The 15,889-nt window shown below is 38.2% G+C and overlaps 1 protein-coding gene across 3 annotated transcripts in view; it reads left to right on the top strand.

The window, feature by feature from the left end:
- Positions 1 to 14,773, top strand: part of NLRP3 (NLR family pyrin domain containing 3) — a 54,003-nt gene extending 39,230 nt beyond the window's left edge. For all 3 annotated transcript variants that reach the window (XM_042981084.1, XM_042981089.1, XM_042981095.1), the window contains 3 exons: positions 9,655 to 9,825; positions 10,538 to 10,708; positions 14,180 to 14,773. In XM_042981084.1, the coding sequence (XP_042837018.1) occupies positions 9,655 to 9,825; positions 10,538 to 10,708; positions 14,180 to 14,279 (442 nt within the window). In that variant the 3' untranslated portion in view covers positions 14,280 to 14,773. The remainder of the gene's footprint in view (positions 1 to 9,654; positions 9,826 to 10,537; positions 10,709 to 14,179) is intronic.
- Positions 14,774 to 15,889: the final 1,116 nt, after the last annotated feature.

Genomic DNA, 15,889 nt, shown 5'->3' with positions numbered 1-15,889 from the left:
AGTTTTCAGCATACAGATCTTTTACATCTTTGGTTAGATTTATTCCTAGGTATTTTATGTTTCTTGGTGCAATTGTGAATGGGATCAGTTTCTTTATTTGTCTTTCTCTTGCTTCATTATTAGTGTATAAGAATGCAACTGATTTCTGTACATTGATTTTGTATCCTGCGACTTTGCTGAATTCATGTATCAGTTCTAGCAGACTTTTCGTGGAGTCTATCAGGTTTTCCATGTATACTATCATGTCATCTCTAAAAAGTGAAAGCTTGACTTCATCTTTGTTGATTTTGATGCCTTTGATTTAATTCTGTTGTCTGACTACTTATGCTAGAACTTCCAACACTATGCTAAACAACAGCTGTGAGAGTAAACACCTCTGTCATGTTCCTGATCTCAGGGGGAAACCTCTCAGTTATTCCCCATGGAGGATCATATTAGCTGTGGGATTTTCATAAATGGCTTTTATGATGTTTAAGTATTTTCCTTTTATCCCAACTTTCTCGAGAGTTTTTATTAAGAAAGGATGCTGAATTTTGTCAAATGCTTTTTCTGCATTGATTGACAGGATCATATGGTTCTTATCTTTTCTGTTATTAATGTGATGTATCACAATGATTGATTTGCAAATGTTAAGGCAGCCCTGCATCCCAGGAATGAATCCCACTTGATCATGGTGAATAATTCCTTTTATATGCTGTGAATTCGATTTGCTAGTATCTTATTGAGAATTTTTGCATTCATATTCATCAGGGATATTGGCCTGTAGTTCTCTTTTGTTACTGGGTGTCTGTCTGGTTTAGGAATCAAAGTAATGCTGGCTTCATAGAATGAGTCTGGAAGGTTTCCTTCCCTTTCTATTTTTTTGGAATAGCTTGAGAAGGATAGGTATTATCTCTGCTATAAATGTCTGGTATAATTCCCCTGGGAAGCCATCTGGTCCCAGACTCTTATTTGTTGGGACATTTTTCATAACTGATTCCATTTCTTTGCTGGTTATGGGTCTGTTCAAGTTTCTATTTCTTCCTGTTTGAGTTTTGGAAGTGTGTGGGTGTTTAGGAATTTGTCCATTTCTTACAGGTTGTCCAGTTTGTTGGTATATAACTTTTCATAGTATTCCCTGATAATTGCTTGTATTTCTGAGGGATTGGTTGTAATAATTCCATTTTCATTCATGATTTTATCTATTTGGGTCATCTCCCTTTTCTTTCTGAGAAGTCTGGCTAGAAGTTTATCAAATTTGTTTATTTTTTCAAAAAACCAACTCTTGGTTTCATTGATCTGCTCTACAGTTTTTTTTTTTAAATTCTACATTGTTTCTGGTCTAATCTTTATTATTTCTCTTCTTCTGCTGGGTTTGGGGTGTCTTTGTTGTTCTGTTTCTATTTCCTGTAGGTATGCTGTTAGATTTTGTATTTGGGATTTTTCTTGTTTCTGGAGATAGGCTTGGATTGCAATGTAGTTTCCTCTCAGGACTGCCTTCACTGCATCCCAAAGTATTTGGATTGTTGTATTTTCATTTTCGTTTGTTTGCGTACATTTTTTAATTTCTTGTCTAATTGCCTGGTTGACCCACTCATTCTTTTGTAGGGTGTTCTTTAACCTCCATGCTTTTGGAGGTTTTCCAGACTTTTTCCTGTGGTTGATTTCAAGCTTCATAGCATTGTGGTCTGAAAGTATGCATGGTATGATCTCAATTCTTGTATGCTTATGAAGGGCTGTTTTGTGACCCAGTATGTGATCTATCCTGGAGAATGTTCCATGTGCACGGGAGAAGAAAGTATATTCTGTTGCTTTGGGATGCAGAGCTCTAAATATATCTAACATGTCCTTCTGATCCAATGTATCATTCAGGGCCCTTGTTTCTTAATTGATCCTCTGTCTAGATGGTCTATTCAATGTTGTAATTGGAGTAGCAAAATCGCCTGCAATGACCACATTCTTATCAATAAGGTTGCTTATGTTTATGAGCAATTGTTTTATATATTTGGGGGCTCCTGTATTCGGTGCATAGACATTTATAGTTGTTCGCTCTTCCTGATGGATAGACCCTGTAATTATTCTATAATGCCCTTCTTCATCTCTTGTTACAGCCTTTAATTTAAAGTCTAGTTTGTCTGATATAAGTATGGCCACTCCAGCTTTCTTTTGACTTTTAGTAGCATGATAGATAGTTCTCCATCCCCACACTTTGAATCTGAAGGTGTCCTCAGGTCTAAAATGAGTGTCTTGTAGAACAGCAAATAGATGGGTCTTGTTTTTTTATCCATTCTGATACCCTATGTCTTTTGGTCGGCGCATTTAGTCCATTTACATTCAGTGTTATTATTGAAAGATATGGGTTTAGAGTCATTGTGATGTCTGCAGGTTTCATGCTTGCAGTGATGTCTCTGGTACTTTGTCTCACAGGATCCCCCTTAGGATCTCTTGTAAGGCTGGTTTAGTGGTGATGAATTCCTTCAGTTTTTGTTTGTTTGGGAAGACCTTTATCTGTCCTTCTATTCTGAATGACAGACTTGCTGGATAAAGGATTCTTGGCTGCATATTTTTTTCTGTTCATCACATTGAAGATTTCCTGCCATTCTTTTCTGGCCTGCCACATTTCAGTAGACAGATCCGTCACGAGTGTTATCAGTCTCCCTTTATATGTTAGAGCATGTTTATCCCTAGCTGCTTTCAGAATTCTCTCTTTATGCTTGTATTTTGCCAGTTTCACTATCATATGTCATGCAGAAGCTCAGTTCAAGTTACGTCTGAAGGGAGTTTTCTGTGCCTCTTGGATTTCAATGCCTTTTTCCTTCCCCAGATCAGGGAAGTTCTCAGCTATGATTTCTTCAAGTACACCATCAACACCTTTCCCTCTCTTTTCCTCCGCTGGAATCTCAATTATGCATATATTATTTCGTTTAATTATGTTACTTAGTTCTCTAATTTTCCCCTCATACTCCTGGATTTTTTTATCTCTTTTTTCTCAGCTTCTTCTTTTTCCATAGTTTTATCTTCTAATTCACCTATTCTCTCCTCTGCCTCTTCAATCCGAGCTGTGGTCACCTCCGTTTTATTTTGCAGCTCATTTATAGCATTTTTTAGCTCTTCCTGACTGTTTCTTAGTCTCTTGATCTCTGTAGTAATAGATTCTCTGCTGTTCTCTATACTTTTTTCAAGCCCAGCGATTAATTTTATGACTATTATTTTAAACTCATTTTCTGTTATATTGCTTAAATCGTTTTTGATCAGTTCGTTAGCTGTCGCTAGTTCCTGGAATTTCTTTTGAGGAGTAGTCTTCCATTTTGTCTTTTTGGATAGTCCCTGGAGTGGCAGGAACTGCAGGGCTCTTCCCCCATGCTGTCTGGAGTAACTTGTGTTGGTTGGTGGGTGGGGCCATAGTCAGACCTGATGTCTGCCCCCAGCTCACCGCTAGGGTCACCGTCAGACTGGTGTGTACCTTATCTTCCACTCTCCCAGGGGAAGGACTCACTGTGGGGTGGTGTGGCCTCTGTCTGGGCTACTTGCACACTGCCAGTCTTGTGGTGCTGCTTAGCTGGGATCTGGCGTATTAGCTGGGGTGGATCTGCAAGGGGCACAGTGGTGGGAGGGGCAGCCTCAGCTCGCTTTGCCTTTGGTGGTCTGCTTCTGGAGGAGCCCCTCTTCCATGGGCCTCCCATCTAAGCTTGGCTCCAGAGAGTCTGTTCTGCTAGTCTTCTGGTGATTTTCTGGGTAAATACGGCAGATGTGGGTGGAATCTCAGTGATCAGCAGGACGTGGTGAGCCCAGCATCCTCCTACATCACCATCTTCCCGGGCCTCTGGGTTATTTTTTCTGTATGTAAATTTTCTACCCTGCAACTTTGATTAGGTCTAATTTTTTTTTTTGGTTGAATCTTTTGTTTTATATATATATATAAAATCACATCATATGTAACTAGAGTAAAATCTACCTTTTCCTTTCTAATTCTGATGCCTTCTATTTATTTTTGTTGCCTGCTTGTTCTGACTAGGATTTTGAGTATTAGGTTGAATAAGAATGCAAAGAGTGGGCACTCTTTTCTTGTCCCTGATCACAGTGGAAAGGGTTTCAATTTTTCACCATTGACTATATTGTTAGCTATGGGCTTGTTATATATAGCCTTTATTATGTTGTGATATATTTCTTATATGCCTAATTTGGCAAAAGTTTTTTTAATCTTGAATGGATGTTGAATTTTGTTAAATGTTTTTTCTTCTATTGAGAAAATCAAATTGTCTCTCATTTTATTGCTCTAATTTATCACATTTATTGATTTACATATGTGAAACCATCCTGTCATCCCAGGGATAAATTCCACTTGACATGGTGAATAATCCTTTAAATGTGCTGCTGAATTCAGTTTACTCTTATTTTGTTGAGAATTTTTGCATCTAAATTCATGAAGAATATTGGCTTGTGGTTTTCTTGTAGTATCCTATGTAGTTTGGTATCAGGGTAATACTAGCGTCAAAAATGAGTTTCTCTGATTGGGAAAGTTTGAGAAGGATTGCTGCTAATTCTTTAAATGATGATAAAATTCATCAATGCTGCTATCTGGTCCTAAGCCTTTTTTTGTTGGGAGTTTTTTGATTACTATTTCAATCTCCTTAGTAGTAGCTGATCTGTTCAGATTTTCTATTTCTTCTTGGTTCAGTTTTGGTAAGTTGGATGTTTCAAGAATTTTTCCATTTCTTCTAAGTTGTCCAGTTTATTGGGTGTAGTTTTTTATAGTAGCCTCTAATGCTCCTTTATATTTCTGTGGTGTCAGTTGTAATGTCTCTTCTTTCAATTATAATGCTGTTGATTTGGGTTCTCTCATTTTTTCTTGGTTTGTCTAACTAAAGGTTTATCAATTTTGTTTATCTTTTCAAAGGACCAACTCTTGTTTTGTTCATCTTTTTTTATTGTTTTCCTGTTTTCTATTTTTTTTTATTTCTCTCTAATCTTTTTATTTTATACCTCTTGGTAACTTTGTAGTTTAATTTTTTTTAATTTTTTTTTAACATTTATTTATTATTGAGACACAGAGCATGAGCAGAGGAGGGGTAGAGAGAAGGGAAGACACACAGAATCTGAAGCAGGCTCCAGACTCTGAGCTGTCAGCACAGAGCCCAACACGGGGCTTGAACTCACAAACTGTGAGATCATGACCTGAGCCGAAGTCTGTCGCCTAACCAACTGAGCCACCCAGGTGCCCCACCTCTTTGTAACTTTGGGTTCAGTTTGTTCTTATTCTAGTTCCTTGATATGTGAAGTTAGATTTTTTTAGGATCACTCAATTTTCTTGATATATTCATTTATAGCTAAAAACTTTTGAAATAGAACAGATTTTGCCATATTTTATAAGTTTTGGTATGTTGTGTTTCCATTTTTGTTTTTCTTTCTTTTTTGTTTTTTTTTAATTTCTCCAGCAAATTTTTTAAACCTGTTGGCTGTTCAGGAGAGTGTTATTTGATTTCCATGTATTCTTGGATTTTCAGTTGTTCTCCTGTTATTGATTTGTACTTTCATACCATTGTGGTCAGAAAAGATACTTGGCATTATTTCAGTCTTTTTGAATTTGTTAAGACTTGTTTTGTGGCCTAACATATGATCTATTTTAGAAAATGCTCTGTGTACATGTGAAAAGAATGTGTATTCTGCTGTAGTTGGTGTGAATGATCCAACCACAATCTATTGTCTTCCAACAGTGTAGGCTACTAGTCCAAGATCCCAATGTTGGCAGAGTTTGTTCCTCCTAGGGCTGTGATGAAGAATCAGTTTCATACATCTCTTTCAGTTTCTGCTGATTTGCTGGCAATGTTCCACATCCTGGGCTTACAAATGCATCACCTCTTAGCTTTCATCTCTACATGGTATTGTCTCTGTGTTGGTGTGTGTCTTTGTATCCAAATTTCCCTGTTATAGATATAGAAGGTACCAGTCAGGTTGAAATAGGGCTCACTTTCTTGACTTCTTCTTAACCAATTGCATCTTCAATGACCTTACTTTAAAATAAGGTCACATTCTGAGGTACTGGGGGTTCAGACTCCAGCATATGAGGTTTTGGGGAACATAATTCAACCCATAATACTATCTGTCAAAACCAGAATCATAATATGAATGCTTTCTTATTATTTCTTCTTAAATTTATCAGGGATTTATTGCCATGCTGGTATATACAGATCTATAAATTTGGGCATAATATTACATAATATTCATTATAGTGATTTATTTAAGTTCTTATTGAATCGTGAACCTTTGGATGAATTTGTCCCTTTTTACTATTACAAGTAACTATGAAAAACATATTTGTTTTTTAAAATTTTTAAAAATATGTTTTCAATTTATTTTTGAGAGAGAGAGAGAGACAGAGCATGAGCAGGGGAGGGGCAGAGAGAGAGGGAGACACATAATCTTAAGCAGGCTCCAAGCTCTGAGCTGTCAGCATAGAGGCCCCCACGGGGCCCAAACACACAAACACACAAACTGTGAGACATGACCTGAGCCAAAGTCGGACGCTTCACTGCCTTAGCCACCCAGAAAAAAATACTTGTTTATATAACTTCATGTATGTGTAGATATTTCTTTTGCGATGGATACCTATAAGTGTAATTAATGAGGGAACACTTGTAGGCATTTTATATTTTGTTAGGCATAGCCAAATATCTTGAACTTTAGAACTTTATCTCTTGTTGCATTTTGCACCAAGGTAAATATTTGCAAAATTCTTTAATTTTTATAACTTACTCCCCACCCTCATCCCTTTGTTGCCTGCCTGTCCTTTCTTTACTGCCTTGTTGAACAGTGGCACTTTCCAGAGGCTGATCAGCCAATAAACACAGGAAAATCCTCGATTTTCTTTACTTTCAGTTCCTTCTACCTTCTTTTTTCTTTTTACAAACACCGGAGGAGTTTTCTGAAATACGGATTTGATAATATTGAGTCATTTATTTAAAACAAAAACAAAAACAAAAACCTCCAAAGTTTGTGTTTCTTTGCATGGTACATGAAACTATCTGTGACCAGCTCTAGATCACTGTTTCTGCCCTTTCACCTAACACACCCTTCACTCCCTTTTGAGTCATATTGAATTCGTTTTTAGTTTTAGGAACCTGGCCTCTTTCACCCTTCCTCCTCTTGCTTACTGCCTTCCTTTTGCCTGTATGCAAAATACCCTCCCACCCTCACAGTCCATCTAAGAAGCTTCTTCTTATGCTTCAAGTAATTTCCCTGTTACTCAGCTTTTCCATTTAAAAATAAGGATAAAAACAATACCTGCATCTTGGTTTTGTAGTAATTCAATGTGATAATCCTATTTAAAGTCATTGTCTTGGCAAAACATATAGTAAACCCTCAATAAATGTTAAATTTACTTCAATATTTTTTGGAACACATATTTATAACCTAAGGCATATCATTAGTAAATTAAAAAAAAAAAAGACAGGAACACCTGGGTGGCTCAGTTGGTTGAGTGTCAGACTTCGGCTCAGGTCATGATCTCATAGTTTGTGGGTTTGAGCCCTGAATCAGGCTCTGTGCTGACAGCTCAGAGCCTGGAGCTTACTTTGGATTCTGTGTCTCCATCTCTGCACTTCTCCCACTTACACTTTGTCTCTCCCTCTTTCTGTGAAAAATAAATAAATGTTTTTAAAAAAATTAAAAAAAAACCCAATAATTTAACAATATAGTACATGGCAAAATATCTGTGCTCAGTGAATGTAGAACTTAGTTGAATGGATTGCTTGATACCAAGATGTACAATGTTGGTTACATCTGTTGAATCAAGTGGATTGGTTGGTAGAATTGGGTGTTCAATTGACTAAACATTTTATTATGCACTCCACGTACCCATCACTCAGTCTCAATGTTATCAATATTATCAATGTTTTGACAATTCATATGTGACTCATTCTCAACAAAATCATCCTGTGCTTGTAACTGTTGTCACTTCATGGTGCACTGCTCGTCAAACATCTGTTTCATAATCTTTTCTAATCCTTTTCTGGGGAAGATGGCAAAGCTTGCCATTTTGTAACTTTCAAATGGTCTTTCCTTTCTTTTTGGATGACTATCTTCAGTCTTCTGGAATGTTGTTCATCTTTTCCAGTGTCTTAGTCTGTTCAGGCTACTGTAACAAAAATACCATTTTCTGGGTGACTCAAACAACAAACATTTATGTTCAAAGTTCTGGATGCTGGAAGCCCAAGATCAAGGTGCTTGTAGATCATCTGATTTCTGGTAAGAGCTATCTTCCTGGTTTTCAGACAGCCACCTTCCTGGTGTGTCCTCACATGGCAGTAGAGGCATGGGAACTCTCTGGGGTCTGTTTTACAAAGGTGCTAATCCCATCATGAAGACTATACCCTCAAGACCTATTTACCCCTTAAAGGCCATACTTTCTAATACTATCACATTGAGGATTAAGATTTCAACATATGATTCTGAGAGGACACAAACATTCAGTTCAGAACAGCCAATAATCCTGCAAATCCCTTGTACATGTTAAATAGAGTCCATCTGATAAAATTATTCTTAACTGGCCATTCTTAACTCACTAGAAGCCCCTCAGAACTTGCCTTTTGTTTGTTTGTTTGTTTGTTTTGTTTTGTTTTGTTTTTACTCCTCCATTTTGGGCTTCATTCCCTTCTTTGTCTTGCTTATTCTATTTTTTAAATTATGATTCTTCCTTGACTGGGAAAACAAGTACTTCTGTTTTCTTTTGATCACCTGCTCATGCTACTTGTATATGTTTCTATTTTTCCTGATTCTAAGACATCTTGGAGCTTAAAGGCATGTCATTGTTAAGGATTGTGGAAGGAGAGAATATGATTGCATGAGATGTTCTTAAGTCAAGGTTTTGTTGAGGCCCTAGCATATGTGGCTTTCTGTATACTGTATACCACCCTCTGAGCTTCTATGCTGGAGTGATGTAGCTCTCTACTTCAAAGCCCTCATGCTTCTGTTGGTGATAGAATATGTTCAACTTGACCCAAGTGTAGTACACCAAAAATCTTAATCCCACAAAGTGTAATGCAAATTTAGAGCTTTATTCTCTGAGAGACTCCTTCCAAGGCAGAAGCAAGAAGAATATGGATAGAAGAGGCAACAGAGGTGAGATGGCACTAGAAGGCTTAAGTCCAGGTCTCCCATCCACTGAACGCTTGCTCTTTGACCTTAAGAGAAACATATGCTTTGATAAACCTAAGATTTCTGATCTGTAACAGATACATAATAGTTATTGCGGCACTGCTAACTTGCTCAGTTAATGTGAGAGTCAAATAAAGCAAGTCTGTGCAATGTGGTAGGAATTATCAGTGACATACAACCTGGGATGCACTTCTTGAAGATGTGGTGGTAGGGAGCATGCATGGCAGAGGGAATATGCATAAGAAGGAAGAAGGATGTGGAAGGAATCTGGATTACTTTGCTTTTGCTCTGTCTCTTCTACTGATCCCAGCCAAGCATCTGCTGAGACTATTATTTGTCTCTTTTATGTGGCCAGAGACAAGGAGTCATGTGCTCCTCAGATTGTATCCAAGATGCTGGCTCCTCATCTTGAAGTTGAAGGATGTAGCTTTTTAGATAAGAAGAGATTCCTCTGGTGAGAGAGCTGTGCAATGTTCAAGGAAGTCTGAACACTGATGACTCTTTTCCTTGTTCCTTCTCCAGGTTGATGAATTCTGGACTTACATCAGGTTGCTGTCCAGCTCTGTCTTCAGTGCTCAGCACTAACCAGAAACTCACACACCTTTACCTAAGGGGCAATGCTCTTGGAGACACGGGGGTGAAGCTACTCTGTGAGGGCCTCTTGCACCCCAGCTGCAAGCTTCAGATATTGGAGTAAGTCCCTTAGCTTTTTTTTTTAATTTTTGCTTATTTATTTTTGAGTGAGAGAAAAGCAGAAAGAGAGGGAGAGAAAGGATCACAAGCAGGCTTTGCACTGCCAGTGCAGCTTGAACTCCCCACGTGGGACTTGAACTCACACACTGTGAGATCATGACCTGAGCTGAAACAAAGAGCGGCTTAAACAACTGAGCCACCCAGGTGCCCCAGTCCCTTAGCTTATTACAATGATGTGGATGCATGGTGGCTAAGGTGTGTATGTGTGTGTGGGGGTAATGATAGAATGATTTGTACCTGAGAAGTAATGATGTTCTCCTAAGGTTTGGCTTGTTACAGGATCATGCACCTGGGAAGAATTCTACTTCTCAGTGCTGTAAAGGTAAATACTGGATTTGGATTTGTGGATTTCACCACAAAAGAATAGAAAGATATGACACTTGTGTTTTAGGGAAATTTAGGAAGAGGCATAGAATTGGGGAAAAATCAATTCACAAACTACTATTCCTAATTTGATCTGCACAATCCAGTAGACTGGAAAAAAAATACTATCATCTGAAAAGGAAAGAAGAATAACCACAGGCACAGAGGATTATTCTAAGTTTGTTAATCCTGTGTTTTTTGTGCATTTGAAACATTTCAGGCTGAGATCTGGGGCACTTGCTGGGATGGCTAAGGGGACATTTTCTTTAAATCACCCTGTTTCTTGCAGATTGGACAACTGTAGTCTCACCTCACACTGTTGCTGGGACCTTTCCACACTTCTGACCTCCAACCAGAGCCTGCGGGACCTGAGCCTAGGCAACAATGACCTTGGTGATCTGGGGGTCATGCTACTCTGTGAGGTGCTGAGGCAGCAGGGCTGCCTCCTGAAACGCCTGAAGTAAGTGTGCTCTTCAGAATTCACGTGGTGAGGTTCAGAGTACAAAGGACAGGTTGACCAGTTATCAAAACCTGGGAGGGCTTCATTTGTACTCAGACTGAGGTGTTTTTTTTTTTTTTTTTTATAAGTCATGTGAGTCATGAACCACATATTTAACTTCATCCAGACTTTATGCAGACATTAACTTTGAAAATCAAGTTTCAGTTCAGTGTGAAAAGAGTTTCCATTCATTTTCCTGAAAGAAACCCAAGCCCCAATGAAAGTTGCCAAATAGAATTACATGGCTATGCAAGGGACTGGACTTTGCAGAACTGGAGGAGTCCATGGTTCACTGTAATTGCCAAGGTCTTTGCACAGTGGGGTGTTGTAGGTCTTGTTTCTGAGGACTTCCAAATGGAAAGAGAGTTTCAGAATCAGCAAGATTAGAAATGCCACAGACATCAGTTCATCTGCATTGTGTTGGGTTTCCTTATTAGTAATATCACTCATTACCTCTTGAGTAAGAACTCCCTAGTGAGTCTCCTACCTTGGTCAGTCAGGACAATCACAGTCTCCACTGAAGACATTTCCCTCACTTTGCTTTAGAGGCAACACCCTGGACTTTCTTCTACTTCATGAGCTGTTTCTGCTCAGTCTCCTTTGTGGATTCTCTTTATCAACCTGACCTGCACATGCTGCATCCCCAGGATGCAATCATTGAGCTAATTTTTCTTCTCTAAACTCTATCTTGTGTTTGCATCATCTAGTCTTCTGGCTTTATCATATATGTCCTGTGTCACCCAATTTATACCTGTATGAATTCCGTGTCCAAATGCTAGTCTGACTTTCCATTTGTCTAATAAACCTAAACTTTACATGTCCAAATTCAAACCTGCATTATACCCCCCACCCCATCTAACACCTGCTTCTTCCCCATCTCCACCAATGCTTACTCATTGTGAATTGCTCAGGCCAAAAAAGAAATCCTGTGTCACCTTTGACACCTTTTTCTTATGCACATGTCCAACGTGTTGGCATGTCCTAATAGCTCTTCTTTCATAACATACCTGCTTGTTGATCTCTTCTTGCCAACTTCATGACTTGTACCCTGGTTCAAGCCATTGTCTCCTCTTATCTGGATTGTTCTGGTGGCATTCTGCCAGGCTCCTCTGCATGTAGTATTCTTACCATGGCAGATGGAGGGTGCAACTAAAACATGAGTCAGGGGCACCTGGGTGGCTCAGTCAGTTAAGCATCTGACTCTTGATTTTGGCCCAGGTCATGATCTCATGGTTTGTGGGATCAAGCCCCACCTCAGGCTCTGTGCTGAAAGTGTGGAACCTGCTTGGGATTCTCTCCCCCTCCCTCTCTCTGCACCTCCCCTGCTTGCTTGCTCTCTTTCTCTGTCTCTAAACAAACAAACATTAAAAAAATGAATCAGTGATCATATCATTCCTACCAACATGCTCTAGTGACTTCCTATCACATTTCAAGATCCACAAACTCATAGTATTGTGTAAGGCCTCATGTGATCTGGCTCCTGTTGCTTCTGCAAATTCATCTTCTCCTAATACTTGTTCTTTGTGCTCCACTGATATCTTTGCAGTTTTGCAAAAATACTGTCACCTTTTCATGTGCTGTTTCTTCTGCCTAGAACTCTCTCCCATTTGATATCCACATGTCTTGTTTCCATGTATCCTTAAATTCTCTGCCTAAAGGTCTTCTACGTGTCTGTCTCTGACCATCCTAATGAAAAGAACAGATCAGCATATCCTTCTTGTTTTTGCCTTTTTTTCTTATTTTCCTCTGTAGTATTAATCAGCAGCATACATACACGCTATATCATTTCAGCAGAATACTTACATGCTATATCATTTTCTTTTTCATTTATTATCTATATCTTACCAAGTAATATAAATTATATTATAACAAGGACTTCTGTTCTTGTTCATGACCTCAAGGCTAAGAACCAACTGGAATGTAAGTTTGAATAAACAGAAGTTTGGATCAGCATTGCATCCTTATGCAGACACAGTGGAGCATGTTTACTGCAGGAAAGCCAACATTCTCAGAGCTAAGATAAATAGAGGGACAAAGTGTAGGATATGTCAGGATGAAGCCAGGGACATTACTGTATGTTGAGTCCTGACCCACCCCAGAAGGACACTCTGGAGGTAAGGGACAAGCTTCAAATAGGCTGAAAAGCCCATGGATCCAATCAACCTATCTCATTAGCTCAGGCTGCCTTAAACAAACAGGCATTTATTTCTCACAGTTTTAGAATACAGAAAATCTAAGATCACAGTGCCAAGTAATTCCACTTCTAGTGAGAGCTTTCTTCCAGGCTTACAGAGGGCTGCCTTCTTCCTGTGTCCCTATATGGCAGAAAGAGAGCAAGACAGGAACAGGGAAACAGAGTGTGGGCATCTCTTATCATAAAGGCAGTGATACCATCATGAGGGTCCACCCCCATGACCTCATCTAACCCTAATTATATCCCAATGGCCCTATTTCCAAATACCATCACATTGAGAATTAGGGCTTCCGTGTATGAATTTTGGAGAATACAAACATTCAGTTCATAACACAACCAAATCAAGGTTGTTAGAAATGATGCAGGACAAATGGTATGATTTCTTAGCTAAGTTGCAAGGGAAACTTACAAAAATAAAAAGGGGGAAGAATGTATCAAAGAACACTTTAGAGGCTGCAATGTGTGAGCTTCATATGGCTCCTGATTCAATAAACATAATATAAAAGTGTATCAGTCAGTTGAGGAAATTTAAACACTGATTGGACATATGTTGATAATAAGAAATTATTGTTAATGTAAAAAAAATTTTTTTTAAGTTTATTTATTTTGAGAGAGAAAGAGAGAGCTTGAGCAGGGGAGGGGCAGAGAGAGGGAGAGAATCCCAAGCAGGCTCCACACTGTCAACACAGAGCCTGACACGGGGCTCAAACTCATGAACTGTGAGATCCTGACCTGAGCCAAAATCAAGAGTTGGGTGCTTAACCCACTGAGACACCCAATTGTTAACTTTTTACAGTGTGAAAATGGCATTGTGGTTGTGTTTTAAAAAGGCTTCATTTAGTGTCACATAGTTAAATATTTATAGATGTATGAAATGCTGTGTTTGTAATATCCATTGATGTGAGGAGTAGGGGGGCAATAGATAAAACAAGATTGGCCATGAGTTATTAATTATCAAATCTGGGTAATAAGCATATGGGGATCCCTTATACTATTTTCTCTAAATTTACATATGTTGAAACATTTCCAAACTTGAAGGTTAAAAATATAACAGAAACAACATTTGGCATGAGGTGTAGCATCAGAGACCTTAGAAGTGCGTTAGGATAAGGGGAGTAAGGAGATGAGATTTATTAGGCAAAAACAAACAAACAAACAAACAAACAAAAACAAAACAAAACAACTCTGAGAGTGTTCTTTGAAGAGTAGAACCCAAGGCTCTTTTTTGCTTTTTACAGGTTGTGTGGAATGTATTTCAATTATGATACAAAATGTGCATTAGAAATACTTCAAGAAGAAAAGCCTGAGTTGACCATTGTCTTTGAGCCTTCTTGGTAGCAGTTGAAGCTGGCCGCCAGATGCCAGCGTTTTGGCTCCTTGCTGTCCCGGTGTAGACAAGTGGGAGGGAGCACTCCTCCATCCAGGGTTAAGACCATCACTCCACGATTCTTCTGGTCCAGTGTGGGACAGCGAAACCTTGCTGATGGTGCCTTTGTGTCGAGAATATGAGCATCTCCTGTACCCCTGGCTTGAAGACACCAAGACAATGAAATCATCCAAATGATGTGGTTCTTATTGTAGAAACTCAGTTGAAGAAGATGTTCCTCTTGGTGACCTCATATGACTAACTCATTTAAGAAAGCACTTTTTCTCTTTTTACTCTCTCTAAATCTCCTTTCCCTCATATCTTTTTTCACTCCTCTTTGCTCTGTTTACTTTTACCCATATCATCACTCTTACATTATTTCCCTTTACTGAGGGTAACAGAAAAAGTAAACTATGTATTATGTTGCAATTTTGTGGCAGCAACTTATTTATTTAAAATTTTTGTAACAGGCATATTTTCTAATAAAATAATTCATGTTTATTTTACCTGGTGAAATTTCAAAAAATATAAAACCTTTTGTATTTATTGATTTAAACGCTCTCTTTTCCTTAATTAAAGGTACCTAGAAATCTCTCTACTTTAAAGATAAGTTAAATTGCTTTATGGATTTAAAAAATCTCTTTACCAAATGGTTCAGTTGTAATGCATGGGGGAAAAAAATCACCTTGCTCTCATTCTGATGGTTGAAATTTCAGCTCTGGTAGGACAGGAAGTTGAAAATCATATACAGGACAGTATTAGAGTAGATGGGGCCTGTACTCCTAAATAGAAGTATTGTGTAGAAAATACATTTTGCCTTCAATTATAAGAGCTTATCTTGGATTTATTTCAGGAGCAGTTCATCTGTCACTCTTTGCATAGCATTAAATCATTAATAAATATTGACTAATTGCTTCTCTACACATGGGGTAACTCTTGAACCACACGGAATTGTTCAGGATGGAAACATTGCTTCATCTGTCAAATGAACTATCCAGACTTTGCTACTCAAACTATGGCCTATGGACTGTTGATATAAGGAGCTTACGCAAGAATGTAAATCAATCCCATTCCTAAGTATGCTTTTTAGATAAGGTGACTTTTTTTTCTTGGTAAGACTGTCTCAATAAAGAAAGAAGTATATGATTTATATTCTGTTAGAAACTTTTTTTTCTTTTCTTTTTTCTTTTTTCTTTTCTTTTTTTTTTTTTTGCCTAGGACCAGCCCTTTTTAGTAACTTTGGTCTAGATTTTTGTTTTTTGCATCTGGGTGAAGTGAACTATTACAGACTGTCTCCCTGCTAGAGACGTCTTGACACACAGGGTAAAATGTAATTAAAGCACAGTTAAGCTTGAAAGAGGAAAAAAAATGGGCACGAGGAACTTAAAACTGAGTTAGGAATTTACCCCTCAATGACCCAGAGGAAGATCTGAATTAATACACATTCCACAATAGGACTATTAATTTGGAAATATCCATGAGGCTTTCCACACCAGCAGAACTAAAAAATAAGTAAAGTTGCTGGATAGAAGATCAATCTATAAACATCAACAGCTTGCGATTTGAAAAAAAAAAAAATCAT

This window comes from Panthera tigris, chromosome A1 (genome assembly GCF_018350195.1).
Source record: "Panthera tigris isolate Pti1 chromosome A1, P.tigris_Pti1_mat1.1, whole genome shotgun sequence".
Taxonomy (NCBI): Eukaryota; Metazoa; Chordata; class Mammalia; order Carnivora; family Felidae; genus Panthera; species Panthera tigris.
The sequence above is the reverse complement of the archived record's forward strand: the minus strand, read 5'-3'. Positions and strand labels throughout refer to the sequence as shown.